Source organism: Lygodium microphyllum, chromosome 12 (assembly GCF_053477565.2).
Source record: "Lygodium microphyllum isolate KBCC chromosome 12, Lygodium_microphyllum_v1.1.10, whole genome shotgun sequence".
Classification (NCBI taxonomy): Eukaryota; Viridiplantae; Streptophyta; class Polypodiopsida; order Schizaeales; family Lygodiaceae; genus Lygodium; species Lygodium microphyllum.
In genome coordinates, this window is record NC_141146.1 from 48,683,869 (window position 1) to 48,701,471 (window position 17,603).

The window sequence follows — 17,603 nt, forward strand, 5'->3', positions numbered from 1 at the left end:
CTTGTTTGCACTCTATTGAAAGTAGGTACAATGTGGCCTAGACAAACAATTGGGTGATCATTCATAGCAATCTTAGAGATGAGATAGTGCATCCTTACTTTTGGACTAGGTCATTGCCAATGGGAGCTACCTTTTTTTTATACAAGTCATTTCATGCCTCATCTTCAGTGGCAATCTTATTGAGACGTGGAAGAAGTTTTATTCCTTTGTCATGAAATGGTGCATATCTTGTGGGTACCCAATCCATATCAATTGAAGTTTTGAGGCACATTCAAGCTATTAGCCTTTGAAAATTTGGTTCAGCAATTAAAATGTTTAGCAAGTGTTGGACATCCTACATTGTATAAATATAGTCCCTAGAGTGAAAGAAATGCCATCATGAGATGACATGTTATGGGAAAACTCATTTACTAATCAAGTTATTAAGCGTCTTTTTATGCAATTTCATAAGTTATGTGGTAACATGACAATGGAAGTGTTCATTTACTTTGTGTTTACCTACTTATTGTATGTGTTTTACTTGTTTAGCTTGGTATCAATTATCACTTTAAAATTGTAAGAAGCCTAATTTAATGTAGAAGTTGTTAAAAATTGCTATCACATCTTTTGGATCATGTGGGTAGAGTAAATCAAGAAAAAGTGACCAACTTGTCATATGAACATTGTGGGCCTCCCCATGAAGATTATATTCCAACCAACGATAGGGGTCCTTAAGGCCCCATAGAACCTCCATCTCCTTATTAAATAGTAATATCACAAGAAAGCTAAGGTGTTGGCAAGGTTTATAGAGAAACGTGATCTTTAGCTTACTACATGTTTCAACTTCAATCTTCATCGCCTAAAATGGATAAGAAAACGGAGTGACTATAGGTGCGTATAGCTATTTCTATTCATTTAAATATATTGATACTTTCAATTTCTAAATAAAAAGATTCACATAAATAGCTTGAAATCATTGCATGTGAACCTAGCTCTCAACTAGTCAACGAGTTCCCAAGTCTCAAAGCCTCCATCTCTCATGTGTATAGCAATTGATGTATAGAGTTGCACATTTGAGTTTAGTTTGTGTAAATCATTGATCATTCATTAAGTAAATTCAATTTTGGCAATGAAAAAGTAACAATGTGTATTTCAATTAAAAAATATCAATGGTTCATTTGGTTATTCTATAGCTTTTGTTTGTTAACCTAAGGTAGTGCTATGCTAAAGAGGTGGTCACCATGTATTTATTTGATTGTTGCATCGGTCGATTCTCACAAGAGAATCTATTAAATCATCGATAAGATATAAAAAGTATCCTAATCACATTATTATCCAACATTTGGGTTAGTCAATGCATGGAACATTACAAGTAAACTCAAAGTTGGCATGGCAAACGAGCACATATTAGCTCAAGAAGCAACAACTTTTGGGAGGGTCAATTCCATCCTTGGTCCTTGTTTCAATATTTGCATAATTATGAAATTTTCAATCGTTTATTATATATCATTATACTCAATTTAAAGAAGAAAATTTAGAGAGTTAATTATATAAAAACTATGTTGCATGAAAAAGCACTCTAAAATTATGGAAAATTCATATGGACCCTAGAAATCAATATGTGAAGGGATTAAGGCTTAAGCATGTTGGGAAACAAGAATCAATGTGACCACTTTTGTGGTTTTCAATCCTTAGGAATGCAATTATAGGTGCTCTTTCACTTTGAGTTTTCACTTATATTTGTATATGTACACGTATACATGCAATGCTTTGTATTAGGGTTACACAATGCGTGCACACATACACATATGCATACACACATGCATGCACATAGACAATGCACACATGCACACAAACGCATGCATGCATGCCAATCAAGAATTTAGTAAAATCAAAGCTATAGTTCAAATAATGACAAGTTAAACTTGAGATGGATGGCACAATAAGGTTTATCGCATGTTGCATACTTGGTGTACCAAGGGAGTTAATGGTGATGTCTTTTTTTTTTTTTTAACACACACACACATGCATGCACGCACATATATATGGAGAGTGAGTTATACTAACGTATAAGATGTCTAAAAAGTATATAAGACAAAGAGACATATAAAGATTTTAGTTATAATTCACTTGAGGGTGGAAACCCAACTATTAAAGCTATAAAGTTTAATGATTACATCATCACCCTAAAATAACTTAATACTTGGGCTTTCTAAACTATTCTAGAAGGCTTTCCCACCTCAATAAACTTTCCATTTTTCTTCTTTTCTAGTCATCTTCATCTTGGCAATTTCACGTGTGCTTTAAGTTGTGCTAGTATAAGTCCATCTATAATCCACATTTTGATTCCTTGAAACGGCTTGATTGCTTTAATGCTTTGACTTTATATTCTATGTTTCCAAACTCCAATTGCATGATTATTCCATTGCTTAGTGATATGCCATGGCACCATCTAATTGAACCCTTGCTCTAGCCCTAGTTTAATCTTTGGCTACATGAGTAAACGTGCTTGGTGCTTTTCATTATCTAATTCCTTTCGTGTTTCTTCATGCCCTTCATCAAGAGGCCTCCTAAACTTGCATGACTCTTAAGGATCAATACAAATCCATATAGATTATCAATAAAATCATAATAAATAAGAGTTTATTTCTTAATTTGATATCGAGCATGTGCTCCTTGATTGATGAGGTATCTTGATACCCATACCACAACATTTGCAAGCACACACTCAAATGGTTTGCAATATAATTGATGCCCCAACACTTATTTTGCACCCCATGGTAAGAATAAATTGCATCACTTATAATAATCATTATAAGATAATTGTTTCATGAAGGGCTTCTAAGATTTTGGAATTGTTTTTATATTGGAGAAAAAATATGAAAGCTATGTTGAAGAGCTAGAATGATGTGCATTCAAGCATTGTTCAAAGGAATGGAAACACATCTTGCTTGTGTATGCAAAGCATGATTAGCAGTAAGGGTTGCATGATCTAACTAACTAAACCTTAAGATTTGATTATATTCTTCTACCTTACTCTTTTTACTTCATTCTTTATATGTGTAGCTAGTGAATATTTCTTATCTATCTTTTTTGGCACTTTTTTACATTTTGATTTTTTATATATTTCCTTAAAATTCAAAATGATATAAACAATATTAGGTGCCATCTATCTTACATTCTCTAAACGCTTCACACCGGTATTCAAAAACACATTACTTGTGGCAAGAGGGTTTATGGAAGATTGATATAAGGAACATAATTTGAACTTCGAAAAAGCATAAGCAACTTAGACTAACACAATATTGAATGCACAAAAATGCAGGGGATGTAGCACTCACCAATATATAGAGAATGGCAACAATATGAAGCCTAAACTATATCTCCAAAGAACCCTTACAACCATTTCTCAAAGTTTCTTAAACATAGATACATTTATTGGTGATTTCTATTCACATTGAGCCTATCATGATATGCATATTATCCTCAACACTAAGCCTACAATATTCATAAACTATATTAAGGATTTCTCCTCCTCCCCCTCCCCCTCCCCCCCCCCCCCCCCCCCCCCCCCCCCCGCCCTCTCTCTCTCTCTCTCTCTCTCTCTCTCTCTCTCATACATAATTATATAGGTATAATATATAATATGTAATCAATTATGGTAATATACTAATAATTATAATTAATAAATATATTATTAAATTAATATATAATTATATTATTATTATTATTATCATGAGACATAATAATACATAATATATAATTATAAAATATATATTATAATTATAGTTAATATGAATAATAAATTAATAATAATTAAGTACTACTACATAATATAAGTATCAATTATAAATATACATATTAATTTTAGGTTAAGCATAATTTACTTCATAATATTCAACTATAATAATGCTACAATACCTTAGGGAGGAAGAGAGAGTGAGATAGAGACTCTCCTTCTCCCCACCTATGGAGGAGGGAACATCAAAACCTTCTAATAATGAGTTAAGAAGAACACGTGTGTGTGTGTGTGTGTGAGTGATATACACACACACCCCTTTTTTTTCTTTTTCCTCTTGTTTTTTCTATGGTTTAATATGTGTGTGTCTATTTGTGTGGTCTTGTAAACGTGTGTCCTCTCTCTCTCTCTCTCTCTCTCTCTCTCTCTCTCTCTCTCTCTCTCTCTCTCTCTCTCTCTCTCTCTCTCTCTCATCATTTTTATTTTATCTCCTTCTTTTTCACCTCATATGTATGCATGTGTATATATATGGATTGCATGTCTTCCGCTCACCCTTCGAGAAAAATCCCTTTCTTTTTTGAATATTAAACTACTCCTTGTGCCACATAGGCATGGGAGCCTTCCAGTTGGTTCATGATCTCGGAAGCAGAACTCTAAATAATATTTAGAATAGATTATGTGTAATAAAAAAGAACAATAACACCCTATATAAAGCACAACACCGTATGGTGCGAATACAAATCCATAAGGCATAATAAGTCATGTTTCATAGTTCGTATTGTCGTTGCTTATCTTTGCCTATAACTTAGCTAATCTAATATTAACCTAAAGTAAGACTATGATAGTGGTTATAGATGTGTTGATGTGAATGGTAACATTATTTCCACGATTAAAATTAACATTAGTAAGTCGGGTAGATGATGATAACTCACTACTACTCGTAGCAATATGGGCTACAACAACAAAGGATTGATCGTGCGACATGGGAATTACCATGGAGCATGTATGTGAAGGCTGCTTTGTCAATGAACGTTTCCCATGTGCAACGACATCGCCCCTTGAGTGTGAGATTAAGCATTGCTCAAATTACGATAATCAAGGACACACCCACCAATAATCATAAGGCCCAGCCTTTATCAGTGATGGCAACAATAAAGTTTAGGCTTGTGTCGCGCCGTCCTTGGGCTGTCATGTGCAATATCGAGCTAGTGTCTGAGAGGAGGAGGAGGAGGAGGATCAATACAAATCCGAGCCCTCCCATTGACCCCACGCATGGCCATCATCATGCCAGAAAGAGACAAGTATCTACTGGAGCAACTAATTACACTCCACCAAAGAAGGTCCTCAATTTTGAATATGATTTATTTGTATGTGAGTTCGACAAAGACATCAAGCATCCATTCTCAATTCTCATCCATCCCACATGTCACACTTGTATATGAATAATTCCTTGATAAATTAACTTAATTATACATTTTACTTAGCAAACAAACACATATCACAATGCCAAAACATATAGCATTCTAATATGGAGGCAGAAGGGAGACAAATCACTAAGAGATCATTTAATGTGAATGACAATTTTCATAATAACCTAAGCTATTGTCCTTAATATCTTATATCTTAAGACCCTAGCTAAATTATGAGTGAAGAGATGTGCACTAAGCATTGCTCCTTTGTTTTAATTGGAAGCCATTGGATGCTCCTGGATGCACCTTTCCTTGATCTAGTTGCTTCCCTTGGATTTTAGTTAATCCATTGGTGTTAAGTAGAAAATGCATTATTGTCTGACTAGTACAATGAGATTATTATTGCCATTATTGGTTGTGTGTTATGGTTGTTGATATATGAAGAAGAACAAAGCTTTATCTACATATATCAAACCTCTCTCTCTCTCTCTCTCTCTCTCTCTCTCTCTCTCTCTCTCTCTCTCTCTCTCTCTCTCTCTCTCTCTCTCTCTCTCTCTCTCTCTCTCTCTCTCTCTCTCTCTCTCTCTCTCTCTCTCTCTCTCTCTCTCTCTCTCTCTCTCTCTCTCTCTCTCTCATCAAAAGTGTTTTTAAATGCAATAGAATCAATATATTAATGTTAAGAATATTTACAAGCATCTCTTACAATGCATTGGGTATTTTGCTCAAAATATGGTGTTGCTTTGCATTGCTTTACCCAAAAAAGTAAATTTTGGTTTTCTTACAAAAGTTTTTCTATCTCAGTTCTATGTTCATTCAAAGGGGCAAATTTTTTGTGATTACGCTACTCCTATACATGTTGAGAGGTCCCTCTATTATATGTACGCAATAAGTAATAATAGGAATAATGCAGAATCACATAGCTAGTATGGCTCTATTAGGAATCACAAAATCGTGTAGCTAATCTAATATCAATATATTATTATAGTTATGTTAACTATGATGTAGTATTAGTATGTGTAAAAGTATATTATTTATGGATCTATAGAAGCAAAGTAGCTAAATAGAGACTTATTATAGCGTGCTAATATAATAACACGTGTACATCTAATATTATAGTTATGCTATCATAGTAGATCTATAGTATGTAATTAGTATGTCTAATAGTATAGTTGTAGACTAATAATGTATAATAAGTATGTCTAATGATATAGTTATATTAATATAATCTGTATATAGTTTATCTAATACCCTAGTATTTTAGTTATAGTATGTACATTTTTATAGACATAGTCCAATAATATATAATAATATGTTGATTGTTAGTTTACTAGAATGTAATACTTACTTCAAGTAGTTTTGAATATGCAATTAATGAATTTTTTACTTAGAATAAATCAAGTTTGCTCGTTCATTTTTGTTTCAATGTTGCAAGCTTTACTTTAGGAAAGGCAACTACAATATTCATACACACAATGTTTTACAAGGTTGAAAATTTTCTTCTTTTTTTGTGATAATGAACAGTAAAGGAAAGTAAAGCAAGAATGTGTTCCTAAAAGACAAGGGAATGGCACTATAAAACATCAAAGAGATACTTGTGCCAACTCTTCGACATGTTGCTTGTGTACCATGTTCATGTGCTCTTTTATGTTATTGCTATGCTTTTATGATGTTATAAGTTGATTCTTAGCACAAAAAAAAAGTCAAATACCAAAGCCACCATATCTCAAACTTTGACCAAGCAATTTTTTGGCTTTTGATTTTATGTTTAGTGGAGTACTATTCATTAATACGACGTTTTTGACCGCACAAAATTTTGCAAGGAAATCTAATTAGCTTCAAAAACTTGTGAGCATTTCTCATCTCATGCATAGCTTAGAAGACGTGTATTCATTTTGTCTATATATAGTTAAAACACATTAAATTCAAGAAGATTAATATGAGCCATTAAAAACACAAATTCAATCTCATATTCCAAAAGATGAACATTCATTTTGCCTAGATATAGCCAAAATTAGCTTCAACTCAACAAGATTAGTGTATTTCATAATCTTAATTATTACAATTTTCAAAATAAGTTACGCTTCAACTCAACGTGATTAGTATGTTTCATAATCTAAATTATTACAATTTTCAAAATAAGCTACTATGTGCATTTTTATTGTAGTCAAAGGACATACATAATCTATTAGCGTAGAAACATGGACTACACTTGGTGAAAACATTCTCCACTACCTAAACCTAGTTACACGTGTCAACATAATTTTTAATAGTATTGACTTGGTTACATTGATGCTATGTATTTTTTCTCAAAGTTGTATCAATACATCATCATATAGATACACTTGGGACTAGAAGTTGTGGATTATAGTGAAACCAACATGTTTTGGATTATACATGATATGCTTTTATATATTCTTCCAAATAGTTCTTTGATTCTAATAGAATGTTATTCTCTAATCAGTTTGCATTCATTTTGGATGTAGTGTAATGCAATATATTTCCAACAAAGAGAAGATGTGCTTTTGCGAACAAGTAATACATAGATGTAGTTCCTACACTCATTGAATGTCATAATATTAATTAAAAATAGTGTAAATAGCTTGAAATAGTAGAAATATTAGAAAGATGTGAGACAGAGTAGTATATGGTTATAAAAAACAACATAAGCTTGCCAATGGTGTCATATAAAGGGTGCTTATTACCTCCAACTTGCCTACATTATGAGATTCATAATGATAGTACAACACAATGTATTGTCTCAAAATGGTGATGTAATCTAGAAGATTATTTATTACTTGTAACTTGCCTATTTAATGAGGCTCTCAATTATACATATCATAATACATCACCTCTAACTTGTGATCGACTCTACTCTGTTATATATCTATTATAAACCTCATTATTATGATTATTGTGCTTGTTGTAATTGCATATTGATGTCATCTAGAATATCATTTATTACTTGTAACTTGCCTATTTAATGAGGCTCTCAATTATACATATCGTAATACATCGCCTCTAACTTGTGATCGACTCTACTCTCTTACATATCTATTATAAACCTCATTATTATGATTATTGTGCTTGTTAAAATTGCATATTGATATGTCATCTAGAAGATCATTTATTACTTGTAACTTGCCTATTGAATGAGGCTCTCAATTATATATATTGTAATACATCACCTCTAACTTGTGATCGACTCTACTCTTTTACATATCTATTATAAACCTCATTATTATGATTAGTGTGTTGGTTATTATCGCATATTGATATTCTACCAAAGCCATAAAAAATGCTTCTATTTGTATACACTCTAAATTGCACATTTTCCAAAAATCTACTCCCTCTTAATTCATTTTTACGAGTTATGATAAACTTGGATAGTCATGGAGCACACAAGTGACCACACCATAGAGACCCCTGCCTCCCAACTCTAAAAATGTTATCTCCTCAATATGAGTGAGTGCCACATATAAACCCTCATATAGTGCTTGTTCTTGCTTAGGATAAAAAGCATTAGTGGACATCAAAATGTAGTAGATAAAACATATGCACTCGTTCAAAAGTAAAATGAGCATCAAATATTGCTTCTTTTAATGACACAAGGGATCTTGGTACTCACTACAATAAATCCCCAATATTAAAAATTAGAGAAATGTCAATATTCAACACCACAACCCTAAACCTTTCAATGTTGTCCATTGGAGTGATGCTTCTGAACAATAACTTGTTAATAGTATTGACCTAGATTGAGTGGAGATGCTAAAGATTTGCCAATCTCAATTAATAGTGAGCTATAAGCATAGAAAACAACCATAAACCATACAAATACAAGCATGGAAAAGTAGAAGATGCGTGATAGGAACTTTTGGAGGCTACCTAATGGGTGGCTTGGACCCTCATGTCTTCGATGTGATTAGGTTCATAGAGAACTGAGCACTTACTCTACCCATGCAAGACAAAAGAAGACAAGATATGAAGCTTTTCGATGGAAGAAGCTTAGGGTACATTGTAAGCTTAGGGTAGGTAGAGAGAGTATAGAGGCCTTGGATGGTTGCATAACTTTGTGTAGGAAGGAAGGATAGAGATAGATTTATCGAAAGATTTTCGATCTACCAACAACAAGCAACAAAATGCGGTCATCAAGGAGCCAAATGAAGATATGAGTGGAGTAACATAAATGTCACCTTCAAATAATATAACTTTTAGGATTCGTAAGAGCCTTCAATGCACAAGAACCAAGGCTTTCTAGATCAACATCAATACTCATCTTAACGGGTTTAGAACCACCCATATGATCTAAGTTCACTTATTGTGCCTCATCTTCAAGTACTCTAGTCATTCTATTCATAATATGTTCAAACTTCAACCTTGCTTCGATAATAGCTTATTGACTAGCCTTGCCTGCCTAAGGCCTCCTTATTCTTTGTTTGTTGGTTTTCTTGCAGATTGTAGGAAACTTTTCAGTGAGGACATTGCAAGGCAATAAAACACTTGCAATGTGGAGGAATGATCATTACTTGAGGTGGATGAGGTTGAACATAGATTCAAACGCAAAGAAAAAAAAAGAGGGGTGATGATGGCTAGGAGTGTTTCTTTAAAAGAAGAATGATAGCTTGCTACACTTAAATACTAGATGGTATTTTAAGTGTTCCATTAAAAGAAGAAAGATAGCTTGCCACCCTTAAATGCTAGATGGTACGTTTAAGTGTTTAGCCAACCATAGAGTGAAGCCAATCAACACGCAAGATGCAAGGGAGACCACTCCAATAAACGATCAGCTAACAATAAAAAACCTCCAAGCTAAAGATAACAAGGCCAAATTTCACAATGTGCATGTTTCTTGTCCAACCTTCCAAAGCCAAAAAAGATATCCCCCACCTTTTTTAGCACTTCAAGAATGCACAATTGTTGAGAAACCATTTCTTCAATTCACATAGTTCATTCATGATTTCAAACAATCCCAAAAAGAGCTAGTGTCCACATTTCGATCACTTTTTTTAGTAGCCGCCCACACTGTGGTGTGATATCCTTGACACCTCATGTCTATAAATAGGCAGTCACTTCACTCATTCACCACCACCTTCTTCGATCACCACCCCCACTTCAATCATTCTTCACCCCTCTGCTATAACCTCGACACTCTGCCCATGCCGCCACCTCGACACTCTTCCCATGCCGCCACTTCAACACTTCCCATGCCGCCGTTGTCCACACCCCTTTGCTATAACCTCAACACTCTTTCCATGCCGCCACCTCGACACTTCCCATGCCGCCGTTGTCCGCACCTCTTTCAAAGGACATCATAATTCCATTGCATAACCCAAATGCCATAACATGATATGCAAAGGTTCCAAATACAATAATACATGTTTTCAACTTGTCTTCTGTTGTAATAGCTATTTGGTTATATCCATCACAATAGTCCATGAATAAATAAATATCTCTACCTACTAACTAATCAAGAATTTGGTCAATAAATGGCAATGCATAGCAATAGCATCAATTTCCACCCTCGCTAGCAAACTATTGGCAGCATCCCCCACCTTACGACCATCACACTACTTGCATTTTGGGATTCTCTACCTAGCATCACTCCTACTAGTTGTTGGCACCATCTGCAATACTGTCCACAAGTTTTCAACCCGAATCCTCTCTTGCATAGCATTAACTCGCATATCATTAGCATCAATTTCCACCCTTGTTGGCATCATCTTCAAACAACTGTCAACATCATCTCCCACCTATAGCAACCATAACACTACTTGCATTTTGGGATTCTCCACCTAGCATCACTCCTACTGGTTGTTGGCACCATCTACAATAACGTCCACATTTGTGTTTTCAACCCAAATCTTCTCTCCTTCATAACGTCAACTCACATCATTAGCATCAAATTTCCAAGGCTCACACACTTCGCTTTGCAACTCATCACTCCCAACCATCTACGTTTACAACTCCCGTGCTTTTGGCGTCATCTTCTATTTGGCATTTTGTTGCTTGGCCATCTCCAAGACATTTAAGGGTTGTGTTCACTCCCTCTACAACCAGTGATCTTCATCTCTAACAACATTAGAAGACTATAGTTCACTCCCTCAACAACTATCCTTCACCTTCCAATGATTACTTCAATAGCCCACTACTCAAAGGACTATGTTTTGCTCCCTTCAACATGCAAATTTCCCATAGGTGCTACTAATTGATTCAAACAAGGCTTGGCAACTATCTTCTAAGCTTTGGCTCCACTATCTACTTTTCTTCTCATAGCATGATTCAATGTATCGTCACCATGTTCTTGTATTTCTAACTTTCTCCTCACTATTTGCCATACACTTCTATGTTTCTCCCCACAAACCCTACTCTCTTTGGTCTCATTGTCATTTTATGACATGGCATCAAAGCCTTATTTTATTAGTAATCTTTTGATACCATAGCTCCATGAACTATGGTCAAAGGTTGGTTTCCCCAATCAAGCCTTATTGGCCTTTGGACATTATAATTGCAATCTTCAAAAGCAAATGCATTTCATAATGATACATAAGATCCTAAAGATCCTCTTAAGTAGATTTACAACATTGAGGTGATTCATAACTTTCTTTCCCCTAGTTGCAAGATGAGACTTCCTTATAGGACTAGAAAATTAAGAGTGTTCTAGAACCTACAACACTTCTTAGGTAGCATTAGTATTACACTATGGAAAGCTCCATGCAATGGAGAGAGCTAAAAGAAATGTACATTGAGGTGATTCATAACTTTTTTTCCCCCTAGTTGTAAGATGAGACTTCCTTATAGAAGGACTAGAAAATCAAGAGTGTTCTAGACCCTACAACACTTCTTAGGGAGCATTAGTATTACACTATGGAAAGCTCCATGCATTGGAGAGAGCAAAAAGTAATGTACATGACTTAAAACAAAGAAGCAGATGTGATTCTTGCCATCTTAATAAACGCAAAACTTACATCAAAGAGGACTTGTATCTTATATCAAACAATTTTTATGGTCAAGTTAGATGAAGTCACCGGTTTCTCATATCAAGAAGCTTTGTGTTTAAAGCTCCTGCTGTTTTGGAAGGTTTATTAGAAGGGAAGTTTGCAACTTGTTAACACTACTCTTACCATGGGGTCCTGTGGAACCAGCTCATCTAGCATTCCAAACTTTTCAACAATAACTTACTTAGACACGGGACAAGAAACAGTTTCTTCGATACAAAGGCAGCAGGCCTGAAGTCATATTGTAACACATTACAAAATTGATTCCAACCCTATAGCCGGTGAAGTTATGGTAATAGCTACACTCTCTGCCAGGCACTCAGCTATGAAAACCCTGGCATTTCCGCTTGCCTTTTTGAATCCTTGTTGAGACGTTATTAGAGGGGCTGTGTGTGGACATTCTGACTTCAAGCTTATTCAAGAATCAGTACCACCGCAGGAGGCAGAAGCAGCCTCCACATACTTATGAATGCTTCACCAGCTGTTTCAGTTCACTCCTATCAATAAGGTTCCACTGGTTGGCGGAAACTTGCACCCGCATACGCTGCTGCTTCACCCAGCTCCTCTTCAATTCTCAGAAGCTGTTCATACAATACCAAAAGGTAGAGTTTAAGCAACTGGCTAAAAACTGATGTTATGCTGTGACAAGTAAACTGCATAGAATTTTCAGCGAGACTCTAGAGCACTCGAAACCTGATTGTATTTGGCAAGCCTCTCAGATCTGCATGGAGCACCAGTCTTGATTTGACCCTGCATACACACAGGAACATTGAGCAGGAACTTGACTTGACCTACAAAAAAGCAAAGGAACTCTGCCCTTCACAGACTTGGTTAGGAGCTTACTGTTGCTAGACCAACAGCTAAATCTGCAATGAAAGTGTCTTCTGTCTCCCCACTTCTGTGACTGGTCATTACTCCCCAACCTGCTTTCTTGGCCATCTTCACTGCCTCAATGCTCTCAGTTACTGAACCGATCTGGTTCACCTGTCCATACAGAAAACAATTATTGGTACAAAAACATTGTCTTATAGTGCAACAGCTACACTGTCTCCTGAATCAACCAACTCAGTAAACTGAAATTCCTGTACCTTCAAAAGAAGCGCATTGCATGCCAAATCCTTGATTGCCTTCCCTACTCGCTGCAGCAGAAAAAGTTCAAAGATTGTCAGTACACAATTGTAAAGAAATGATTCACATCAAGAGGATCCATTTCACCAATGAGCCTCAAGCAGGCCCCATATTTCCTGTTTTGATGTCAACAACTAAGCAGAACAGTTTCTGTATGTAGTACATTAAGACAACATTTAAACCACACATGCAGCTTGTACAGGAAATCTTTGTGCATGCATGTGTCATTTGATCTCCCTTGCAAATGCATGAGCTACTCCTATGGCACCTTACATTGCATGCATGTTAAATGACAAGAGTGGAGACAATTTTCAAGTTACATGGACATAAAAGAGATGCGACAGAAAAAAACAGCACACATTTCAAAAAGTTCAGAAAGCATAAGTGGCAACAACATTCTTTACTGGAACTCTAGGTATTGGTTTACCGTGGGATTAGTAACAAGAAGATCGTCTCCAACAATTTGAACCTTTACACCAATCTTAGCTGTAAATTTATTGTAATGCTCCCAATCATCTTGATCAAATGGATCTTCAATTGAAACAATCGGATAGTCTTCCACAAAAGATTCATAAAGCTTTATCAACTCATCACCAGAAATCTTCTGGCTCCCATCATTACCCTGATTGACATTACAAGCACAAAGTTACTTTAACAATATCCAGCTATCACCAGCAACCTTATTCACATATAACATACAAATATCAGCATACCTCTTCCTTGAAATTGAGATCATACTTCTTCTCTTTCTCAAGGAAAAATTCTGAAGCAGCAACATCCATTCCTATGACCACCTAGCAATGATGAACCACAATAAAAAGAAGTTGCTTCAGGCCCTCATAAAAGTCACCCCTAAACGAACCAAACCACAGACTGGAACTGGGCCAGACCTTGCCGGTGTAGCCCGCTTTATCAATGGCAGTCTTCAGCAGTTCAAGACCCTCTTTGTTTTCCTGTAGATATATTGGAACAAACAAAAATTAGTTTTCACTTTGCAGGTAACATACAACCGTGAAATTTTACAGGCATCAGGCAACAACAGAATAGGCTGACTCGACACTTATTATCACTATCAAGAGATATTATCCTCAAAACCAAACAGGAACACTTCAAGAATCAACATTGAAGCGCAGCAATTATGGTATGTGTATGAGTCCATACCTGAATATTAGGTGCAAAACCACCCTCATCACCAACATTTGTGGCATCTTGGCCATATTTCTTTTTAATAACAGCCTGAAAAATATTCCAGGCATCAGAACACTTCTACATAGCCAAGGACAAGTACAGACCGTGCAGGTGGGATACAAGTTAGCAGACTACAAGATCATAATCAGCAAAACCACCCTCAAACACATACCTTCAAGTGATGGTATACTTCTGAACCCATCTTCATGGCTTCCTTAAAAGTAGCAGCTCCAACTGGAAGTATCATGAACTCCTGCAAATGAAACCATTCATTCTGTTTCAGTTCCTCTCACAAAGCTTGCCAGAAACAGCCACCTTCGAATTCATTTGACAATCACCTGCATTGCAAGCTTGTTTCCTGCATGCGACCCCCCATTGATGACATTGAAGGCAGGAACTGGTAGAACAAGAGTCTTGTTTCCTGCCAAATTTGCTATGTGCTGCAACAAACCATCACAACATTAAATGTTCATTTTAAAAGATAAGATCACTGACAATAGGATTGACACGTCCCACAACAATTCTCACCTGGTAAAGTGGAATCTTTTTAACAGCTGCTCCAGCCTTACAAACAGCCAGTGATACAGCTAAAATTGCATTCGCTCCGAGCTACATGTGAGGACCATTATTTGTCAGTGGACTGGCTCTGATGGCATCAATTTGGCAAGACAAGTGAACATTTGAGCTTACCTTCTGCTTGCACCAGCCCCACTGATTTTGAGTCCCATCCAGTACTTGGACCATAAATTTGTCAATCCCTTCCTGGTCAGTGGGATCCTGAAGATACCCAGTTGAAAAACATTTAGAGAAGTTACTCTGCAACAGACATAGCTCAACAAGTGGCAATCAATGCAGTACCTACCTTTCCAATTAAGGCTGGTCCAATGATTGTGTTTACATTGCTGACAGCCTGAAAAAGAAACAGAATCATAAAATTAGATTTGGACTGCGCAAGCTGAAACTAGGGCTCGGGTCAGACCCATTGAAGAAAGAAGAAACTGACTTTTGAAACTCCTTTGCCAAGATAATCTTTTCCTCCATCTCTCAGTTCAAGTGCTTCATATACACCTAAAGCAAGGCAAAGCAGCAGGTAATCAGATATGAAACCAAGAAAGTTTCATCTGCAATGGGTCAAGACTATGCTGTGGCGGGTCAGCCACACAAGAAGTTCAAGACAAATTCATACTACGAGTCCCACATTGTGTATTATAACAACATCATGAGCTTCTGCGAGGGAGGACCGAATACCTAGCTAGGTGTGGTTGGAGACAGAAAGCTGCCAGCCTGGGTTGGGGACCGGCAGGGCCCTGTTCCCCAACTGCACCCAGCCAGGTATGTATGCAGCGCCTCCCGAGCAAAAGCTCGTGATGTTGAGCGCTGTAGGGAAAACAAGTGAAAACAGGCCTTTTCCCCACATGGGAAAAGAAGGTATAAAACTTCTTGTACTGACCGCGGGCTGTCTTAAATTTGACCAATGGACCCAATTCTGACTTATGTCTTGTAAGATAAAGCCATACCCGTTGAGGCACCACTTGGAACGGCAGCTCGATGATACGATCCGTCTGAGAGATGGACATCCGCCTGTTCGAGAAGCCAGATACGAAGTGAGGATCTTACAAGACGAAGATGGCGAGTCTTTTAATAACAGGAGATCATGAATAAACGCCACCTATGCACATGAACACAGAATAAAAAGAGGGTCTTACAAAAAGGAGAAGGCTAGTCACAAAAATGCGAAGATGCCTACAGGTAAGCTATGCACATGAACAGAGCTTGCTGTAGGAGGTACTTGTGTCAACATCAGAAGATAGAAGCGACGTCCGGCATCTGCTCAGAGAATCGAAAGGGAAGATCGGGGCAAGCAGATCGAGCCAAGCCCTAAATAAGGTGTCTGGGCTGGGGAAACACAGAGAGGAAAAACGGAATGGGGGAGAGAGGGAGGGAGGGGGGGGAGAGAGAGAGGGAGGGAAGGGGGGGAGAGATTTACCTCAAGAGTGGGGTTTCCGCGACTGTCATAGATCTGCCGGGCCTTCACGCAAGAGATGGTCGCCATGAAAGTGCAGGTATGACGGGCAATACACAGAGACAGAAGGTAAGATGGGAGAAAACTGAGAGAGAGAATGTGTATGTGTGTGTGTGTGTGAGAGAGAGAGCGAGAGAGATAAATACTATAGAGAGAGAGAGAGAGAGAGAGAGAGTGTGTGTGTGTGTGTGTGTGTGTGTGATAAAGGACTATAAATATTTAAAAATGTCAATATAAGAAAAGGCTTGGTGTGCAAGAAAGAAAAGTCATGTGGGGGCCATTGGGAGTTGCCTTTTTCGATAGACAACACGGAAATAGGAAACTGATAGAGTATGTTTATGCACCAAAAGGAGATGCTCCCTTTGATGAGCATATGCCTTAATGTTGGGTGTGCGCATGCGGCATGTGTGCTTCAAAGGTTCAATGGTTTCTCAAACCTTAGGCAAGTTGTTTCTTGTGATTGTGACTTCTGTGTCCCGCTTGCTCTCATGGTTTCTCAAAGCCCAATACCATCCCTTCACAGGCTCCCATCGTTTCCCAAAGCCAATCTGAAATTCTATGTTAAATACAATAATATATAATTATCAATATCAATATCAATATCAATATCAAAGTCAAGTTTATATACACACACACATAGCTTTCAAGACTGATACCCTTTAAAAATTCGTTTTTCCATTAAAAGACGGAATTGCAAAAATAGTTTTGCTCCTCAACACTAAACACTGGAAATATGCTTAAAGACTTATCTTTGCAAGTGGTGAAGCTTCACGAACAATAGAAGTCCAAAGGTCTGTGACATCCAAGAGAGCTGTCAAAGAGAGTCATCAAATAAATATATCAAAGACAGTAGGCATTGATGCATCTATTGCCAATAATATGAGCTTCACCACGTGAATAGTTGGATCACAACACGGTTGCTACAAAGCCAGACCAATTCTTGAGCCTGAGATTTTGGTCTTCATCCTTATCTTGCCAAGTTAATCCCTTGTTCTGAGGTTGAGGTTGCACATTCCATTTGATTTGAAGACTGTTAAAGTTACTTAGCTTTTGTCAAATGTGTGCAAGTCGCATCTTACATTGCATGCAACACAAATCTCCTGCTGCCCTCTCCAACATTTTGTCAGGTGGGTCTTGATTTTAAA

At 36.9% G+C, this 17,603-nt stretch overlaps 1 protein-coding gene across 1 annotated transcript; it reads right to left on the reverse strand.

Moving 5' to 3' along the window:
* Window positions 1-12,085: 12,085 nt before the first annotated feature.
* LOS2 (Enolase) lies at window positions 12,086-16,606 on the reverse strand. The gene is made up of 16 exons (XM_087689434.1): window positions 16,423-16,606; window positions 15,953-16,016; window positions 15,439-15,503; window positions 15,298-15,345; window positions 15,126-15,212; window positions 14,964-15,044; window positions 14,774-14,875; window positions 14,608-14,688; window positions 14,409-14,483; window positions 14,138-14,200; window positions 13,961-14,041; window positions 13,675-13,869; window positions 13,208-13,258; window positions 12,963-13,103; window positions 12,813-12,869; window positions 12,086-12,700 (listed from the first exon to the last, which is right to left on the reverse strand). The coding sequence occupies exons 1-16, from the start codon at window positions 16,486-16,488 to the stop codon at window positions 12,620-12,622; spliced, it is 1,338 nt and encodes a 445-aa protein (XP_087545560.1). The 5' UTR covers window positions 16,489-16,606; the 3' UTR covers window positions 12,086-12,619.
* Between the last annotated feature and the right edge of the window lie 997 nt (window positions 16,607-17,603).